Source organism: Saimiri boliviensis, chromosome 6, assembly GCF_048565385.1.
Source record: "Saimiri boliviensis isolate mSaiBol1 chromosome 6, mSaiBol1.pri, whole genome shotgun sequence".
In the NCBI taxonomy this organism is placed as follows: Eukaryota; Metazoa; Chordata; class Mammalia; order Primates; family Cebidae; genus Saimiri; species Saimiri boliviensis.
Window position 1 is genome coordinate 82,635,159 of NC_133454.1, and position 21,726 is coordinate 82,656,884.

The 21,726-nt window shown below is 41.7% G+C and overlaps 1 protein-coding gene across 14 annotated transcripts in view; it reads left to right on the forward strand.

The window, feature by feature from the left end:
• Window positions 1-21,726, forward strand: part of TEAD1 (TEA domain transcription factor 1) — a 276,947-nt gene that overhangs the window by 246,182 nt on the left and 9,039 nt on the right. For all 14 annotated transcript variants that reach the window (XM_039470826.2, XM_074401102.1, XM_039470827.2 and 11 more), the window contains 2 exons: window positions 11,718-11,858; window positions 17,244-17,396. In XM_039470826.2, the coding sequence (XP_039326760.1) occupies window positions 11,718-11,858; window positions 17,244-17,396 (294 nt within the window). The remainder of the gene's footprint in view (window positions 1-11,717; window positions 11,859-17,243; window positions 17,397-21,726) is intronic.

Consider the following 21,726-nt stretch of genomic DNA (forward strand, 5'->3'; position numbering starts at 1 on the left):
TATTGTTGTATGAAAAACTTTTCATGTACAAAACCTTGAAACCATAAAAAGGTCCTGTTTCCTGGGAAAGGTGGTCTCTGGGCCAGTGTTCACACACCTGATGAATGAGAAGGGTGTGGGGCCAGCTCAGTTGGGCACCCAGAACTCATTACTTGCCTCTATTGGAAAGAACTGGCCCATGCAGCTGCTTTGTAGTAGGGGCTGAGACCCCGACTCTTTCATCCCAGGCTCAATGTGAAGTTGCCACTGGCGGTCACCTGAAGTTGTGCGGCTGTTATTAATTGAATTTTTGAAAAAATGAATGCTGGTATTTGTAGGAATTTGCAGTGTAGACAGGCAGCCTTTCAACCAGTGCGTATCGTAATTAGAGCAAGCTTTTAAGAGTCTTTGAAGTACTAAATGTTTATGAAATTCAAATGGGGTGCCAATCTGCACAATAAAGGGGCCCTTGGTGATGTTTTTAAAAATCTTCTATTTTGTAGATGTAAATATATGCCATAATTAGCGGGAAGTAACTTGAAGAGCCTTGGCTGAGTTTATTCCTATTATTATTATTTAAAACAGCTGTGGCAGCCTGGCTACAGCTGCTGTCCCATCATTGGGTTAGGCAGGGTGTAGGACCGAAGGGAACACACTCAAAGACACTTTTTTTCTGAGGGCAGCTCTTTCACTCCCCTAAATGCAGGTTTCCTTGCTGAGGAGCTGTCTCACGCTGGCCCAGCTCCCCACCACCCACCCCAAGCCTCTGAATGTCAGTAGGACTGTCTTCAAGGGTCTTAACCAGGATGCAGATGCATGCAAATGAGACGGGCAAGGAGCGTTTGAGAGCAGCCAGCTTTCTCCAGACCTCCCCCCCACCCCCGCGTGGCAATGCTGCCTCTAGGAGCATTTTTGCCCCACAGCTCCAGGCTTATTGCAGAGCGATAGTCCTTTGGTGCCCGTGGGAGCAGCTGCAAGGCCGCGCTGTGTGCCCTGCCTGGCTGAGCCTCACCATGTGGCAGGCCTGGATGGCCGCCCACCACAGGGCCCAGTTCCCAGCACCGCCCGCCAAGGAGCCAGATGCTACCATTGGAAAAAATTGCTTCACAATTTGAAATCTTTGTCCTTTGATCATTGCTCAGAGAGGATGAAGAGGAGAGGTTCAAAGTGGTTTAAAATGCCAGCGTCTTGTTGCAGCCATCAGTGCCTATTACACTGTCTCTGGTTAGGGACAGTCCTCTTGATGTTTTCATTTTTGTAACCACGTCATTCTCCCCAGCTCTTACAAGCCCTCTGGATAGGAAGGAAAGGTCCCCAGCCTGCTTCTGACCCTGCACCCCTGCTGTCTGCCGCCGCCCACCTCCCCTTCCCCTCTCGCCTCCTGCCTCCCTCCTTAGAGGTGATCTGCTTGCCTTTGTTCCAGCAGGCTCTTCCCCAGTGAAGCTGGTAATAAGTAGTTGTCATCGGCCTAAATGTTGCTGCTGAGTGAGCTGCTCACTCCCATTCTTTACTGGGCAAGAGTAGCCTTCACTTCCTGATCCTTCTGCCCCTACAGCCAGGTCTCCAGGGGATGGAGGTTTTGCAGAGATGATCCACTTTGTCCCCTGGCCTAGAACCCACCTCCAATGACTTTACATCCCACATACTTGGGTGGAAACTGTTGCATTTTTAATATGTACCCCCAAAAGACAAAAACATGAAATTAAACCGAACAGATCCAGGATGGCTGGGCGGTGGCTCACGCTTATAATCCCAGCACTTTGGGAGGCCGAGGCAGGCGGATCACTTGATGTCAGGAGTTTGAGACCAGCCTGGCCAACATAGTGAAACCCCATCTCTACTAAAAAATACAGAAATGAGTGGGTGGCACGCATCTGTAATCCCGGCTACTTGGGTGGCTGAGGCAGGAGAATCGCTTGAACCCAGAAGGCAGAAGTTACATTGTGCCACTGCACTCCAGCCTGGGCAGCAGGCAGCAAAGTGAGACTCTGTCTCGGGGAGGAAAGAGCAAATTCATGAATAAATGGGCTTACTGAGTACAAGGTAATAGAGGAAAAACCAATCTAGACTCTTGTCTGGGGACTTAAACTGTTTCAGTTGTGAAAGTAATGAGTGTAAGAGAAGGATGATTTGGGGAAGAATTTGGAAACTTTCGATGGGGTGCATTTTCTTTTCTGTTGCTGTTCGCTTCCTCTGCCCATCATTGAAACCTGTTTCTGCTTCTGCTTTTTGTTGTTTTTCGGGACTTGCCCACAAATACGTAGACCTCTTAAAGTCTTTAATTCACACAACACATGTGTTAACGATGGCCTTTTTGTTAAATTTCCGGAAAGAATTCTGTAACGTGTCTAATTCTGTCTTTGTGGGAAAGGTGATCATTTTGTACCTGTTTAAGCTGTTACACTCAATACATAAGACCTGTCATAAACACAAATCTGAAAAAGTCCTAACTTTTCTGTTTGGAAAAAGCCAATGTTGCATCTGTGTCACACACCTGACAAATGTGGGTTGGGGCCAGGACTGGCTCCATGGTGACAGTCTGTTGTATTTATTGGTTACAAACTCTCATCTCGTTGAGGAAAGGTGTCTAGATATGACTTGAGGCTCTGTCTTCATCTCTGTTGTGGTCAATATTTCAAATTGACAAGGTAACAGGAGTGATTATAGGTATTGTTAATGGCTGTAGTCTGTGTAGTACATTATAGATTACAGATGAATTTCATATGCATTATCTCCTCATGTTACCACCGTGACCTTTGGAAACAGGTCATCTTCTCTGTGGGTAAAGATGAGAAAAGTGAGACCCAAAAAGTGATTCCAAATCCTTCGCTTCTGCCGCCTGTGCTGTCAGTCCAGTGTCTGAGGTGAGACGGCAGATGAGAGGCAGCATTCACACATGCCTGGACCAGTGTCGGACTGGATGGGGTGAATGGAGGTCTGAACTCCAGATAGTTTTAACAAAAGTAAATATGCAACTGGAATCTTGGGAAGCAAACGGAACCTGAAGAACCATGTGGGTGAGGAGGAGGAGAGGAATGGTGACGTTAAGGAGGAAAGGAAAGAGAATTGCAGAATTGTCTTACAGACGTCTTCTTAGGTCTGTGGTACCTTCTGGATGGAAATTACAGAGGAGCTTATTTCAGCTTAACAGGTGTGATAGGCAGAATCATGGATCCCTAGAGGTGCCTCCTCTGTAGCCATGGTATCTGTTGATAATGGTACATTATATGGCAAAGGGGAATTAAAAGTTGTTAATCAGCAGATAGAGTATCTTGGATTATCTAAGTGAGCATGGCATGGCCCCAAGATCCCTTAAAAGGAGAAGAGGGAGACAAAAGAAGACATCCAGAGAGATGGCAGCCGGCATCGTGAGAAGGATTCTGCTGGTGTTTCTGGCTTCGAAAATGGAGTAAGGGGCTCCAGGACAAGAAATGTGGGTGGTCTCAGAAGCTGAAAGAGGCAAGGAAACAGAACCCTCTTCAGAGTCTCTGTCTAGTAGGGAGTGCATCCATTCCAGTTCCTTGATCTTAGCCTGTTGAGAATGGAATTAAATTTCTGACCTACAGGAATATAAAAGTCTTGTTTTAAGCCAGTAAATTTGTGATAATTTGTTACAGTAGCAGAAAAAATTAATATAACAGGAAAAAGAACTAACAGTTAAAATTGCCTAGCAAATTTATTTATAAATAGAGATGGGGTCTTATAAATTATTAAATGTATTTATAAATAGAGATGGGATCTTATAATAATAAATTATTAAATACATTTATAAATAGAGATGGGGTCTTGCTATGTTGCCCAGGCTGACCTCAAACTCCTGGCCTTAAGTGGCCACCATGCCCAGCCCAGCAGCATTATTGAGGTAGTGATTTTCCTGTGTCTGAAAGTATTTAGCTTTAATTTAGCTTTAAGGCAGTGCAGGTTGGGATGCAGCACAAAGGATTCTGCCTTTAGAGGTAGGAGAGAGTTAACCTCTGAACTAAGTTTCAGCTTAGAGTTTAGGGTCTCTGTTTCTTGAGCAAACAGGGAGAAGATTTCTTAGAAGGGCTAATTTCCCTGGACTTACCTTCCCAAGCCATATTTCTAAGTGTTTTGTTTTTTGTGTTTTTTTTTGTTGAGATGGAGTTTTACTCTTGTTGGCCAGGCTGGAGTGCAATGGCACGATCTCGGCTGGCCACAACCTCCGTCTCTTGGGTTGAAGCGATTCTCCTGCCTTGGCCTCCCGAATAGCTGAGATTACAGGCATGCACCACCATGCCCAGCTAATTTTGTATTTTTAGTAGAGACAGGGTTTCTCCATGTTGGTCAGGCTGGTCTCAAACTCCTGACCTCAGGTGATCTGCCTGCCTCTGCCTCCCAAAGATCTCAGTTGGCCCTGGAACAGAAAAGTATTGTTTGTTTGCTCAGCATGTTTTTGTCTGTCATGTCATTGTGCTGCGATTACAGGCCCATGCCCGGCCCTAAGGGTTGTTTTTTAACATTGCAGAACCTGGCCCATGAGCAGCCTTCCAAGGTGGGATATTGTTTGACGTTGGAATTTATTGGAGTGATAAGTTCTACCAGTTTCAACTGTTTCTTGGATTTTTGTATTTATTTATTTTTAGAAAATATCCTGTGATTAGGTAAAAGTTGATTAGGCAGAAAGTGTGTGTATCTCTGATAGTGTACGTTTTTATAAACTCATTTTCTTGCCTTCAGAACTGCATGAAATGGGTTTGTTTTCCACCTGGAGTTTTCAGTTGGGAGGGGAACGTGTCAGTAGGGTAGATAATGAACTCTGCAAATCTCGGACTCTAAATTAGAGTTTGCCTCCTTTGTTGTTGACTTAATGCTAGCATTCTTTCTTTGATACTACCTTTGCTTCATGGCAGTTCAGCGACTGCATTTCTTTCTGGAATAGCCATAACACTATCAGCTGACAGATTATTATCTTTTACATCGATACTTCTAGAAAATTCCTGAAGAGTATCTATGATATGGTTGGATAGCTACATAATTATGTTCCATGTCCAGGGGTAATTGAAAAGCAGTTGTAATAGCAAATTGGTTATTTACTGCTAGTTGGGAAATCTTTTAAAATCTGATCTCTTAAATTTACATTAATAGTTAAATATAGAATTTTCTCAAACTGTTTCTCCTTACCTCTTACCTCAGTGAAGGATAAAATGCACATAGATGCTATGACCGAGCAATTGCACTCCTAGGAAAACCCGACAGAAACGCATCCATATGTTCATCAAAAGCATATCCAAGAATGTTCATAGTAGTACTCGTCATAATAGATCCATTTGGAAACCTACGGATCATGGCATTTTTCATTCAATGGAATATTCTACAGTAATGAGGATGAATGAATTATATAGGACAACGTGGTTGAATCTTAAAAATGAAATGCTGAGTGAACAAAACTAAACACAAGAGTAAACACTGTTTAGTTCCACTTGCTTAAAGTTCAAAAATCAGACCAAAAAAACGTGTAATGTTTTAGGATCATGGTTATGCTGGCAAGGTGTGTGGGTGATTGTGTCTGGAAGGAAGGATATTTGGGGGAGGGAGGGACTTCCATTTCTTCATCTGTGTACTGATTCACTTGAGGAGAATTAGGCTGTAAACTTCCAATTTGTGTACTTCTCTGACTGTATATTTTAATTTTATATAAAAATGTTAACTTTGACAACTTTAAAACTTATAATTTGTTGGGATGGTTTCTGAGGGTAGGTTGGGTATTCTTTAGTATCTTTGTTTTGAATAATTTTATCATTGTAACTACAGATCATCCATCCCAAATAAAAGCTATATTAAAGTTGGTGAGTTCTAAGAGAGAATGGTAGATGCTGAGGTGGTGGGAATGGTCTGCCCCAGCTGCAGGCAATAAGGACGTTGCTTGGCTGTAGGGAATTTACACACAATGGCAAAACCGTCTTTAAAAATCCATTTTCTTTTTATTATTATCACATTAACTTACAACACCTCCTTTGTTGGCCTAAGTTCTAAATAATTGATGAAGTTAGTGTTGAATTTTTATTTTTTTAAATTAATTGGTTTTTTTTTTTTGAGACAGCATCTAGTTCTGTTGCCCAGGCTGGAGTATAGTGGCACAAATCATGGCTCACTGCAGCCTTAAACTCCTGGGCTCAAGGAAGCTTCCTACTTCAGCCTCCCAAGTAGCTGGGACTACAGATCCCCACATCCAGCTAATTAAAAAATATATATATTTGTAGGGATGGACTCTCCCTATGTTGCCCAGGCTGGTCTGGAACCCCTGGACTCAAGCGATCCCCCTGCCTCGACCTCTGAAAGTGCTAGGATTACAGGTGTGAACCATTGTGCCTAGCAGAATTTTTTTTTTTTTTTTTTGAGACGGAGTTTCACTCTTCTTACCCAGGCTGGAGTGCAATGGCACGATCTCGGCTCACCGCAACCTCCGCCTCCTGGGTTCAGGCAATTCTCCTGCCTCAGCCTCCCTAGTAGCTGGGATTACAGGCACGTGCCACCACGCCCAGCTAGTTTTTTTTTTTTTTTTTTTGTATTTTTAGTAGAGACGGGGTTTCACCATGTTGACCAGGATGGTCTCGATCTCTTGACCTCATTATCCACCCGCCTCAGCCTCCCAAAGTGCTGGGATTACAGGCTTGAGCCACCGCGCCCGGCTTGCCTAGCAGAATTTTTATTTTATTCATATATACACACACACACACATTTATAACATATATAATATTGAATTTTTATTTTATATATAAAACAATTATATGCTTCAAATTAGCATGCACATTCTCCATTGTATTACTTCTCCATTAGTAACACCTGTGGACTCAGCCTCGGACTCATTTCAGGTGCAGTCTGAGTCCACAGTCCCCATGGTGCTACTTGTTCCAGTGGTTAAATAGATTTGCCAGTGAGCAGCAGTAGCAGAATGATGATGAAGATGAGGAAACAACTTTTTTCCCATTCCTTCATTCTCTGTTTCTGCTTTTGGAATTTTTATGTTTAAAGTTTTAAATAACTAAGATAGAGTGTTGGTTACTATTGAAAGTCATTTTGTCACATAAAGGAAGGGGGTCCTAAATGTGTCAGATCTGCTGGGAGTGCCACTGCTGTGGGACAGTTGCTTTCACCAGTGTCACTTAAGCATGGACCCTCTTACAGACAGAAGCATAACACTTGTGAACATACTCAGCATTTTAAAAACAATCTATTTACTCTCTCAGTGACCCCCTGCCCTCCACACACAATTGCTTATTTCACTTTGGTCCCTTCCACATTCCACTCTATATACCGAAACCAGTAGACGCCCGCCTCCCCCTTGCTTAGAGATAGGCTCTTGCTATGTTGCCCAGGCTGGTCTCAAACTCCTGGGCTTAAATGAGCCTCTTGCCTCAGCGTCGTGAGTAACTGGGACTACAGGTGTGCCACCACACCCAGCTTGCTGGACTGTATTTGATTATTTAATAGTCTTTCAGAACAACTTGATTACATCAAAATCAACTAGTATAATGTTAGCTTACAATATATTCATAACACATGAATACTCCCTTTCAAAGCTGGAAATTTAAAGTTGAAAGAAAAATAAAAATAACTTCTGCAACTTTTCTTCTCAACAAAAACTTATTGCAGCATCATTGGAAAGCACCCTAAATATTCACCAGTAGAGCGTGTTTTAAATTATGGCGTATTGGCCTGGGATGGTGGCTCACACCTATTATCCCAGCACTTTGGGAGGCCAAGGTGGGTGGATCATGAGGTCAGGAGTTCAGGACCAGCCTGGCCAAGATGGTGAAACCCTGTCTCTACTAAAAATACAAAAATTAGCCAGGCGTGGTGGCAGATGCCTGTAATCGTAGATACTCAGGAGGCTGACGCAGGAGAATTGCTTGAACCCAGGAGGCGGAAGTAGCAGTGAGCTGAGATTACACCACTGCACTCCAGCCCGAGTGGCAGAGTAAGTCTCCATCTCAAAAAAAGAAAAATTACCACATATCTGTGCCATAGAACAATATGCAGCCAGTGTAAAGTGTGGCTATTCATTATTTTAAATGCCTGTACTTTATAATACTGAAATTCCATATTAGTACTATATAAGTTTTAAGGGGTGTGTGCATGTGTGTGTGTGTGTGTGTGTGTATAATTTTTAGAAAAGTTAATATAATATGCTACTATTCGTGTGAAAAAGGAATGTATGTGCTTGAATATTTAAGTGCTAAATATCTCTGACAGGACACGAGAAATGGATAATGCTGGTTACCTTTCGGGAGGTTGACAAATTTGGGGGTCCGTGCCTTTTTTACAGTTTTATTTTTCCTCCCTCTATTTACCACATGCATGTTTTTACTTAAAAAAAAAAAAATGATGGAACGTTTTGGCACAAGCTGCATCATAATAGAGCATTAATCCCGCCACCATAAAGCAGCTGAGCTGCTGTTCACAGCAAAGTATTCTAAGGTGGCAGCAAAGCAAGGCAGCGGCAGTTCTGGAAGGTAAGACCACCATGTGGAAGGCTCAGTGGGAATTCCAGTGTTCGGAGCCCCTGTGTGCCTGGGGTATATGGTAGCCCTTTGCCCTTGGAGGTTGGAGCTCAGTTAGACCCAGGAGCCTCATCAGCCTTGGGAGCTCAGATGTCGATCTCGGTTAGGGAAAGACAGGCTTGATTTCCTGCTGAGCTGCTCTTTTGTGGAGCCAAATGTTAAACCTTTGAATGTGAGAAAAATGCACACCTGGGTATTTGTATTTATTTATGATCTATACCCCATAAAATCCAAAAAGCAGAATATGAGAAAACTCACTACGTTTATGGGTAACGTAAAACTGGCTAAGTACAAGTTAAAGCAGATTGGAAACCAGTAAAAGGAACTGTACCCTGACTGCCAGTAGCTATTAGAAGCACCTGGGGCAAGTTAATTACTGTAGTTGAACTTTGATTTTAGCTTTGAATTTTTGGCACATAAGGTGAAAAGGGGAACATGGAGTACATGGTTCTCTCTGTTTGTAGGCAGAAAATAGGAGGTTTTGCCTAAGGAGATGGACATTTTCCTAATGACCAATTGAGGAAAGATACTTAAATGCAGGTATTTATTTTAAAGGATAAGATGACTCGTCTTAGTGGTTACTGCCTGTCAAGATACAAAAATTAGCCAGTCAGAATCTGCCAAATTTGGTGCAATTTGGTGCCTCACACCTGTAATCTCAGCACTGAGAGTGGCTGAGGCGGGCTGATCACTTGAGTGATCTGGTCTCGAACTCACAGGAGTTCGAGACCAGCCTGGGCACCATTGCATAACTCTGTCACTACTAGAAATTCAAAAATTAGTTGGACGTGGTGGGACATGTCTGTAATCTCAGCTACTTGGGAGGCTGAGGCATGAGAATCTATTGAACCTGGGAGGCGGAGGTTACAGTGAGCCTCACACCACTGCACTCCAGCCTAAGTGACAGAGCCCGACCCTGTCTCAAGGAAAAAAAACCAAACCTCACAAAATATAAAATCTCATTTGAGTGTGAGATCCATGCACCTCTGCTTCAGCAGCCACCATAGCAGCCCACATTTTATCATCTGTTGCTCGAACTGCTATAATGGCCCCTGGTATATGTATACATTCTCCTGCTCTCTCCTGGAGTCTTCTCCGAGCTGTGGTCAGAGGTGCCTTTTGAATGTAGAGCTGACTGTGCCCTGTCACTGTTTCAGGCCTGTCTGCTCACTGTCCGCTTTGGTCTCAGGATATGAGACACAAGCCTTCCCACCTCCCCAGCTTTCCTTCCATCCTCTCTCTCGCGCTCTTTCTGTAGTCCCTTCTTTCTGGCTGTGTGCCCTTTGAGCACCCTGTTCTCTCATGGAATGTTCCTTCTTGCCTAAGCCTCATCTTTCTTGGGATCTGAACTGCATCATCATCAGAAGCGCCCCTGACCTTGGAGACCCACTCCCCACAGATTGTGCTCGTATCTCCCTGTACCTCTCTCCCTGGTGCTTAGCTCTGTGTGCTATGCTCCTCATTTAATCGTAAGCCTCAGGAGAGCAGGCCCTGGCTCAGCTTTTGCTCGTTCTTATCTCCAGCTCTGAACACCATGCCTGATGTGGAGCAGGGCGTTGGTAGATATTTGAGGGAAGGAAACTCTTACTCTGTGGCCATCTTGGTCTGTTTTGTGCTGCTACAACAGAATGCCACAGCCTGGGTAATTCATAAAGAACAGAAATTTCTTTCTCACATTTCTAGACACTGGGAAGTCCAAGATCAAGGACGCCGCATCTGGTGGAAGGCAGATGAAGGGCCAGAGAGAGCCAACTTACTCCTGGAAGCCCTATTTATAGCAGCATTAACCCATATGCAAGGACAGAGGCTCTACACCTAAGCCCCTTCCAGTAGGCCCCACCTCCTAACACTGTTGCACTGGGGATTAAGTTTCCAGTGTATGTATTTAGGGGGCACATTCAGACCACAGCAGTGATCCAAACACTGCAGTAGCCAGTTTCTCCAGTGGACATTGCATCCTGCTGAAGACATTTCTCTCTGAAACAGTACTAATCACATCACTTCCTTAGCACTCAAGCTCTGAAGGCGTCTCCATGTCCTACAGAAAATAATCTATACCCCTGTTTAGCCCCGCATAACGTATACCCTAGTTGCACTTCCAAACTCCCAGTCTAAGGTCCTTAGTCCGTGCACAGAAGCTAGAATGCAGCGCTCCTGGCCTTTGCCTGCACTGTACCCCCAGCCTTCCCTGCGTGTGCCAATCTAAATCATTCCTGAACTGAGACCTCCGGTGGAAAGTCATGCCTTCTATTGCTGGAACTCTAAGTATCTTTTACATGGTACTTATTTTCTATCTGAATTATAGTTATTTTATTTATCTTCCATATTAGTTGTAACCAAGACCTGTACATTGTTTAGCATGAACCTCTCGTAGTAGGTACTTAATAAAATGTGTTAAATGAATGGCAACTTATGTTCATTATTTAACATCTTTGTAAGCCAGTCTTTAATAGGAACCATTTCCCCTCCAGATACTCTAATTTTTAATAAAGTGTGTGTGTGTGAGTGTGAGAGAGACAAATGCTAGTCAGCTGCAGTCTCTCTTTTTTTTTTTTGAGACAGAGTTTTGCTCCTGTAACCCAGGCTGGAGTGCAATGGCACGATCTCGGCTCACCACAACCTCCGCCTCCTGGGTTCAGGCAATTCCCCTGCCTCAGCCTCCTGAGTAGATGGGATTACAGGCACGCGCCACCATGCCCAGCTAATGTTTTGTATTTTTAGTAGAGACGGGGTTTCACCATGTTGACCAGGACGGTCTCGATCTCTTGACCTCGTGATCCACCCGCCTTGGCCTCCCAAAGTGCTGGGATTACAGGCTTGAGCCACCACGCCCGGCCCCAGTCTCTTGTTTTTTTTTTTTTTTTTTTTTTAAATCTCTGAAGATGAGTGAATATGAATCCAATTGACACCTGCTTTCTGTGCATACTTCAGAGACCTTGTGGATCTGTTATTGCAAGGTAGTAGTATTCTGATACTGAATGCAAGAAAGTAAAATCGATAACATGTAGCATGTCATTTCAAGAGAGGACTGTCCAAATTAGCACCCCCTTCAAAAAATGATATGGGCATTGAACTTGTTTCTAAATGAGCATCACCTTTCCAAGCCAGCTGCTGTCTTCATTCATCCAAGTGGAGCTCTTACTCTGAAAGTTAATGCTCGGTGCCATGACTCCTGTGATGAAAGAATAACCCATACCTCCATTTCCTTTCCAACAGGCTGATTTAAACTGCAATATTCAAGATGATGCCGGGGCTTTTTATGGTGTAACCAGTCAGTACGAGAGTTCTGAAAATATGACAGTCACCTGTTCCACCAAAGTTTGCTCCTTTGGGAAGCAAGTAGTAGAAAAAGTAGAGGTAAGTTGGCCTCTTTATACTGGAAACTTCGTTCAAGGACAGACTGTTGCCTTCCGTTAAACCTTCCTTGGAGCAGAGAGCTATACTTTTTGAATGTCTCCTTCTTACCTTCTGTATTAGTTTGTTCTCACACTGCTATGAAGAAGTATCTGAAACCAAGTAGTTCATGAAGAAAAGACGTTACATTGACTCACAGTTCCACAGGCTTAACAGGAACCATGATTTGGGGATTTAAGGCAATGTAGAATGGTGGTGGTGGAAGGGGAAGGGGAAGCAAGGCATGTCTTCTCATAGCAGCAGGAGGAAGGTGGATGGGAACCACCACACACTTTTAAACCATCAGATCTGGTGAGAACTCCCACAGTATCATGAGAACAGCATGGGAGGAAACCGCCCCCATGATCCAATCACCTTCCACCAGGGCTCCTGTAATCCCCTCCTCCAATGTGGGGGTTACATTTTGAGGTGAGATTTGGGTGGGGACACAGCCAAACCTTATCACCTTCCTTCTTACTCCCACTTCTTTTTCCTGTTTCTTCTAAAAGGCAAAGTGATTTGGAAGCACCTGAAAGGAAGCAAATGGGAAGTCCTGTGCCAGCCCTCTTGTGTCTAAAGTCGGCTGTACCCTGCTTAGCCAGTGCTGTGCGCCTCCGTGTGAGGCCTTGTGGGGTAGCGTGGCATGAAAGCTGGATTGAGATAGGCTCTGCCACTCAGAATGATGCACTCCCTACACCCAACCCTTAGGTCCAATGGCACACCCAGGCATTGTAAATAAAAGTCAAGGTGGTACTCAGATGATTGGCACCTGCCCTCTGAAACCATGACACCTTGAGTTTGATACTGTTGCTTTTGCCATTTCCACTACCTTTTTTTTTTATTGTTTTAGATAGATTTTATTATATGTTAAGATCCAGTATCTTTTTGTGGCTGTTATATTTCATTCCTTACTCCCTTTAAAACGATGTATATTTGTTTGATCAGGGTGAGTTGCTTTGTTAAATAATGCTTGTCATTGGCATTCTTTAAAGGTTGTATTTTCTAGTGTCTTCTACCCATTACTCAATTAATTGATCCATGTTCAGTGAGCAGTTTTTATTTGCAGTGGCCCTGGACCTTTCAGGTTCAAGAGCCCACCTTAGCTGTACAAAGACTGTGTGCTGAGGGGGGAGAGAGGGAGACGGGTATATTTCTTAAGACCTTGGGCTAAGCAGTGAGGATTTGGGATGCTGCAGACCTGCCTAGCACAAGCCCCCTGAGCCCAGGACAGGCCTTGTGAGAATGTTGTTGAGGAAAGGTTATGCTGGCAGAAGAGAATCCAGGGGAGTTGACTTAGATGGATAATTTAAACAGGGGTCATGGGCTTTCCCACAATGGTGGCAGTGGTAATCCAGTAAGACATTTTGAATGGAACTTAGAAACTAACTGGATATTAATGGGGAAGAGTCAAAAGTCACACTCACATTTTATGCTTGGAAGGACAGAACTACCACTAATAGAAATAAGGAAATAGGTAATGTTCAAGAGGAAATAGGTAATGATTATAGACGCAAGGCTAGAACTTGGATGACAGGTTAAAAACTGAAAATACAAATTGGGAATCCTGAGCATTAAGGATTGGGAATGGAGACCTAGCTGCAGAGAGGGAATAGAAAGGGCACAGGAATAAGGATTAAATTTGGAGAGTAGCCACCAGCCCTGGGATGAGTAGAGGGAGACATAAACAGAAGAGCAGAGGACAAAAGTGAGTGGGGAGGAGGGGAACTGGCTCAGCATAGCGCCTGGGAAGCCCAGGGAAAGGGGAGGTGAGAAGGTGGCTGTATAATGAGATACGACTGGGACTCCTGGAACCAGATGACCTCCATTTCCTCTAAGGAGGAGGAAGCAGAGTTACCTGTGGGTGATTGGGAGTGGGGAAGATGGGGCTTATGCAGTGTTAGTGAATAGCTAAGTTGTCAGGGATGTTCTCTGTAGATTGAATTCCCTGCCTGGACAGGTGCATTTGAGAAAAGACGAACCAGGCAGCTTACTCAGTTTCCTAAATTTCAAATGGTGTCCTCAGATGATACCCCCCCCCCAAAGCTATATGCAAGTTCAAGGAGCAGGGAGAGGTTCATTTTGATGGATAAAATCACAGGAATTTTCATAGAGAAGGTGGTATGTGTGGCGGGTGGGGTTTACATTTAAGCCTTTAATCTTTAGAATGTATGTCTGCATTTGGTATGAAGTAGTAGTCTACTTACATTTTCTTCCAAATAGCCGTTTGTATCAAAACCACTTACGAAGTGATTCGTTCTTTTCCAGTTGAACAGGTCTGCCCCCTTTAAATTACCATATATTCTGAGATCTATTCCTGGAGTTTCTCTGTTCGAGTCTACCCACAATTTGTCTCTGTATCATATTGATTGGATTACAGTGGCTTTATAGTATATTCTGGTATTTGATGAGGCAAGTCAGTCTCACTCTTCTTCGTTTTCATATATTTTCTAAGCTAGTAACCAACATTTATTTTTAATAATTCAATCAAACATAAAGAAAAACAAAAACCTTGTTTGAGCAATCTAATTGTAATTGCATCAGATTTAGATTTCATTTTTATCATACAAGTTTGTCTCTTTTTTATTAAATACATTTCTAAATATTATATGTTACAGTTCCCATTTCTAAATTTGAATTAATAGAATAGAGAAAAGCTCTTGGTTTTGCATATCTGTCTTCAATATGGCCATCTTAGCAAATTCTCATACTTTAGTTTTTCCCGCAGATTTCTGGGATAGCCTTGTATAATTAACTGATGTTAGTTGAAAAAGTTTTGGTATTTTGCCATTTACGATTGTATTTACTGTAGGCTTTTAACGGTCTTTATTACTAATTTAAATGTTTTCTTTCTATTCCTATTTTACTTAGGATTTTTATTAGTTATAGCTACAATACGTTATCAAATGCCTTTCAGCATCTGTTGCTATATGAAGATTTTCTTCCAAGTTGTTGACAAAAGTTAATATATTTCCTCAATGTGTATGAAACACCACAGCATTCCTGAAACAGTCCTACTTTGGAGGCATTGCTGGATTCTATTTGCTGATATTTTACACAGAATTTTCATATTACATTTCCTAAGTAATATTCGTCTATACTTTTTTTTTTTTTTTAAATGGGGTCACACTGTGTCACCCACACTGGAGTGCAGTGGCATGATATTGGCTCACTGCAGCCTTGGCCTCACTGGGCTCAAGCAATCCTCTCACCTCAGCCTCCTGAGTAGCTGGGACTACAGGCATGCACCACCATGCCTGGCTAATTTTTTGTATTGTTTTGTAGAAATACGGTTTTGCCATATAGTCCAGGCTGGTCTGGAACTCCTGGGCTCAAGCGATCTGCCCACCTCAGCCTACCAAAGTGCTAAGATTAAAGGTGTGAGCTGCCACACCCAACTATATACTTTTTTCAGTAATCTCTTTGCTAAATATCAGTCTTGAATATACACTAGTTTTGTGAAAAGAATAACAGTGGAAATAACTATTCTTAAAAGATTATGTAAAACTTACCCTGAAACTATTGGGTCTTTATATTTTTTGGGTATCTACTTTTAATTATTTATTTGATAAAAATTTTATATATTGTGTATAACATGTTTTGAAAAATGTATACACAGTAGAATGGCTAAATCGAGCTGATTGGCATATATGTCACCTCACATAGCTTACCAGTTTTTGTGGTGAGAACACTTAAATCTCTTAGCAGTTTTCAAGAATACGGTAACTTGGTATTAACTATAGTCAGTATGTTGTACAATAGATCTCTTGAGCTTATTTCTCCTAACTGAAATTTTATATCCCTTGTGGTCTCCACTTTTTTCAATGGTAAGTTGCTAAACTTGTTAGTTGTGGTCACTTCCCCAATGACTGATCTATTTATTGATATTTTCCCCTTCTTTTTGATTCAGTGTTAGCAAGTTGTGTTTTTCTGCGAAAGCATCTCTATCCACTGGGTTTTCTTTGCTTTGCCGTGTGTGTGCAGGGGTGTGTGTGTGTGTGTGTGTGTGTGTGTGTGTGTGTACATACATGGTGTGCGCCTTAGGGTTATGTGAAATAATCTCTTATGTATCTATCTTCTAATTTCTACTGGAATTGTGGTTTTCCCACTTTTCTTTTTTCTCCTTTTAACTTGTGTGAAGTTTATTTTGTCTTTCTCAAGGACCAGTTTTTAAATTCTGTCTACATTTTAAATTTCTATTTCATTGATTTTAGCTTTTGTCTTTATTAATTTCGTTTTCCTGGCTTCCTTTGGTTTCTTTCTGGTTCGGGTTTTTTTTTTTTTTTTTTAAAGGAGTGTTATTTTATTCTGTAAATTTTCATCTTGATGAAGACATATGAGGCTGCTTCATTAAGGTTCCTTCAAGTGCAGCTTCATTGTGGCTTATAAGTTTTGATGTAAAATATTTCCCTTTTCATTGCTCTTTAGATAGTTTGTAATTGTCTTCTTAATTCCATTTGATCCAAGATTATCTAGGATAACCTTGTTTCTTATTTTTGAGTTCTTGAAACTGCATATACACTAGTAGTTTCTCATTTTCTTTTTTTTTTTTTTTTTTTTTTTTTTTGAGACGGAGTTTCGCTCTTGTTACCCCAGGCTGGAGTGCAATGGCGCGATCTCGGCTCACCGCAACCTCCGCCTCCTGGGTTCAGGCAATTCTCCTGCCTCAGCCTCCTGAGTAGCTGGGATTACAGGCACATGCCACCATGCCCAGCTAATTTTTTTGTATTTTTAGTAGAGACGGGGTTTCACCGTGTTGACCGGGATGGTCTCGATCTCTTGACCTCGTGATCCACCCGCCTCGGCCTCCCAAAGTGCTGGGATTACAGGCTGAGCCACCGCGCCCGGCCAGTTTCTCATTTTCTTAATTTTTCTGATAAACGCATGAACAGCTGACATTCAGGGGCTCATGATCCATGAGAAATAATCAGTTTTTTCTAAAGTAGAGACATTAGCTGTATTGGTTGTTAGCCTATGAGGCTTTATGTAATAAAGAGAGATTTCCTTTGAAGAATTTTAACTAGCTGGGGCCTGCTCTTACGGATCTCATCCAGGTAAACCGTCTCCATTAGGCAGTTATATTTTTTTCTGACCTTTGCTAAAAAGATCTATATCAACTCTTCTTAAAGCTATCATCTTTCCAACTAAGTTTTTTTTTTTTTTTTAGTTTTCAGAAAAATAATGGATTGTATGTATAGCAATAAATTTGGAGATATTTTTAAAATTTAGTAGTATAGCATACAGCAAATGATTCTTTTTGAAAAACTAAAATGCTTTTATAGGCGGTAACACCTGTTTCATGTGTTCTGGAGTCAAAAGTGTAAAAATACTCAAATCCTTTTTTCCTCACAGACGGAGTATGCAAGGTTTGAGAATGGCCGATTCGTATACCGAATAAACCGCTCCCCAATGTGTGAATATATGATCAACTTCATCCACAAGCTCAAACACTTACCAGAGAAATATATGATGAACAGTGTTTTGGAAAACTTCACAATTTTATTGGTAATGGTTTCATGTCTTTCCTGTTTGGGCAGATGCTGCCATGAGATTTGATGGGGGAAGTAAAGAGCGTGGGCCTGCTGGGCCCTGGGCTTGGGCCAAGGGAACTGACCAGGTTGTTGGATTGGGCTCCTAGTGGTCAGTCAGCAGTTGGATTTGCAGCATCCATAGGGAAAATTTGGGCTTAAGTCTGTAGAAGAGAAGGGGTGTTATCTGGCTAGGGTTTTAAGGTTGGCAGAACTGGAATTCAGTTAGATAACAGAAAGTGATGGTCCTATGTTCTTATCTCTGGCTGCAGAGTAGAAAAACCTCGAGAACTTTTTAAAGTCCTGATACTCAGTTTGCATCCTAGATCAATTCAATCAGGATCTCTGAGGCTAGGACCCAAGCATGTGTGTGTGTTTTTTAATTGCATAGGTAATTGCAATGTTAGCCAAGTTTTAGTCTCAACAGCAACATAGTATGCAAATCAGGCAAGAGCTCAGTCGGCAGGTTTGTATTTCAAACATACTTTGACTCCAAGGCCTTCTAAGAACTTACATGCATCAAGACAGGAAAATCTATAAAAGCTTTTAGTACCAAAAGAAATACAAATTAGAATACATGGAATGCAATGACTAGGAGGAGGAAAATGTTCTTCATAGGCTACAAGATCTGGCTAGGCTGAGCACAGTGGCTCACACCTGTAATCTCAACACTTTGGGAGGCCAAGGTGGGAGGATCCCCTGAGCCCAGGAGTTAGAGACCAGACTGGGCAACATAGTGACAAACTTATGGGCAGCTAAAAGAAAGGAAGAATAATGCTTAAGGTCCAAAATGCCAGATAGTTCTGTGTGTGTTTTCCCCTAATACTTAACTTTAAAACAAGTTTCTTCTAGGACCTTTATTTGGGGACTTTGGAAGGTGGTTAGGAACATGTCATCCTCAAAACAGAAAATGTGCAGTAGTGGGTTTCATAAGGCTCATTTAAAAAAATAACATGACTTGATGAAACTAAAGGAAAAATGCCAAAACAAAACTTGATGGAAACAGTCTTGCCAAAAGAGGGGCAACAAGGCTATATTGTGGCCAGATACCCCTTTGAGAGCCTACTTTATTCCTTTTTGTTGCTAGGATTAAAAACTAGAATACAGACCAGGAATTCTTTAGTTGGTGTTTTTGGTTCCATTGGGACAGTGGCTTTCAATCAGCAGTGGTCTGGTTTAAAAAACAACAAAAAAAAAAACAAAAACAGGCCTTTTCCCAATTTCCCAAAACCATAATTTATACATTTTGCCTACTTCTGTGGTGTAAATATGCCCTCCATGGGGAATTTCAAGCTACCAATAGCTATTCAGCTCATGAAATTACTTAATATTTAACAATAACTTTCATGAGTCAGTAGGAGCCAGCTCCTATATACCATTGTAAAAAAAAAAAAAAAAAAAAAAGTAATGTTTAAAAATACAAATCCCTGTGCATATTAGGTTCATCCTGGAAGCTTTAAAACATCTAAGGCCTAGGCCCCACCCTAGATGAATAAAAGCAATCCCTGGAGATGGGACCCAGCATCCTGGTTTTTGTTTATTTTTTAAGCTCTGCATGTAGTTGTAGTGTACAACCAGGTTGAGACCCATTGCTGTAAGAGATTGGCAAATGAGCTGCAAGGACTCTCAGAGTTCACAGACACATGATTGGCATACAGCTGGCAAACATAATTTTGCGTATAATTTTCATTTGTTCCAGGAAGAGAATCTTAACAAATGTGCCCATGTCCCTCTAAAATGTAGAAACCAACATTCAAGGAAAGTTTGGAATACATGCTCTTTAATGATACTGATTAATATTCCTTTCTTTAATGGCCCTTTGGTGAAAATTGAGCAGTTGAAGGTTTGCAGAACTGGCAGGTAGGAGGTGCTTGTCATATAGGTGCTCCCTGTTGCTATTTAAGAATAGATGCATCACCTTAGCAGTCAGACGCGTAGAAGCTGAGTGTGATAATCTGTTGAGGATCTTAAGTAGCCACAGGAATTAATAGCTTCTGAATGAATAGCTTCCCTGCCTCTTTTGTGGGGAATCTTAGTTGTTTATTAAAAATCAGTGCTGACTCTGTTTCTGCATGCTAAGGATGCATGTCCTCACTCCCTAAAACTCTACCTCAGAGAGCACAGCTAAAATACATGTGGCCTGGAAAAACATTAAAGCCCCTATTACCCACAGAACCTGACTACGGTTATGCACTGCATAGCAACGTGAAGGACAGACCACATCTATAATAGTGCTCCCATGAGATTACAATGGAGGTGAAAAATTCCTGTCACTTAGTGATGTTGTAGCTATCATGTAATATAGAATAATTACGTTTTCAAATGTAGCTTAGCCTAAGTGTACAGTACAAAAGTTCACAGTGGTATACAGTAATGGCCTAGGCTGTTCCATGCACTCATCAGTCACTGACTCACCTAGAGCAAATTTCAGGCCTGTAAGCTCCGTTCATGGTAAGTGCCCTATATAGGTGAACTATTTTCTTTTAACCTTTTATACCACATTTTTATTGTAGTTTATGTGTAGATAATGTTTACATACACAAATAGTTACCATTGTGTTATAATAGGCTACAGTAATCAGTACAGTAACATGCTATACAGACATGTAACCTAGGAGCAATAGGCTAATCCATGTAGCCTAGGTGTGGAGTACGCTGTCTCATCTAGGTTTGAGTAAGTACAGTCTATGATGTTGGTTTGCATGGCAAAACCACCTGACGACACAGAGAAAGTGTCCCCATTGTTAAGCAACTCATCACTGTATATCATTCATGCTCCCTTGGCACATAAGACTGTACAGCCATCCAGAGAACTTAGCAGGTTGGATTAATTTCAAAATGTGTCATTAAGCAACTAAATGCATTTCTTTAATATGGAGAATTAGTGCCTGTCAATAGAAATAATAGTTCAGTTTTAGAAAAACTGAAATTAAGCCAGCACTCTTGGATTGTGAAAATCATCTAATTGATGAACAGGAGAAATTGTACCTTATATAAAATGATGTAGTATTTGCAGATAACCTATACAAATAATCTCTTATACTTTAAATCATCTCTAGATTATACCAAAGACAATGTAAATGGTATGTAAATAGTTACACTTATTTAAAAAATTTGTGTTTTTATTGTTATATTATTTTCATTGTGTCTTTCTTCCTCCCCAAATATTTTCAGTCTGAGATTGGTTGGATCTGCAAGTGCAGAATCGCAGATAAAGAGGGCCAAGTGTATTCTCTTGTAGAAAGCTTGCAAGAAGTTTGAATACATTGTGGAGGTGTCAGGTGCTGTGCTAGACCCTTTGTAAATGTTACATTGTATAATTCTCCATATAAAACTGTGAGGTCATTTTTATTCTCATGTTATGGATAAAGAATGTCAGGCCACCCTGAGGTCACAGAGCCAGTGATAGAAGTAAATCAAGACTGGAATGGATAGAAAAGACACTTTGCAAGACTATCTTATGGTCATGAAATCAAAAGACTTGAGTTTAAGACTTAACTCTGTGGCCTTGGTCACTTAAGTCTTCAGAACATAGTTTCACCTTCGTTTATGAACAAAACACTCAAGTCTGCACTCTCTACCTCAGAGGTTATCATTGAAATATTTTAATTAATTCAGCTAAGCTATGGAGAGATAGTACCGCCTTCTGGGATACAATGCAAATAAAACCTAGTACCTGTCACATAGCAACTCATGGTCCTTCAGAACGAAAGAGGCAGGTAAATAAACCATTGCAAGTTAATGATGTCAAGTGCAGACTGATGAGGTAGGGGGTTCTCAGGGATGTTGCCTCTATGGATAAGCAGACATCTGACTAACAAGAACAGGGGCATTCCCTGGGTGCATACTTAGGGGCCAGGGGCCGGGGTGTTGTGGTGAACTAGGCAGGTGGGCCGCCATCTTGGGGTCTGAGGAGGGAGGCAGGCATGCATCAAGTCATCACAAAATGAATGAAAACTTGCTGCCTGGCAGAGGGACATGGGCATTCGTAGAATAGGGGAATTTGACCTAGTTCTGGTGGAAGTTGAGGAAGACTTACCTGAGGAAGAAACAGTTGAGAGCTATCTGCATGGTAAATAGGCAACCATGACCAAATGAACCTCTCAGCTACTTCCTTGTCAAAGACCACCACTGCTTGCTAGAGGTATTATGATATCATATGAGACAATCTGTGTAAAGCATTTGATACCGAGTAGATGGATAGTAAGCATTCAATATATGTTGGCTGTTCTGATGGGAATTTTCAGTCATTCAGCAAATATTAAATGACTGTTGTGTGCCATGTCCCCAAGCTAGTGGCTGGGAAAC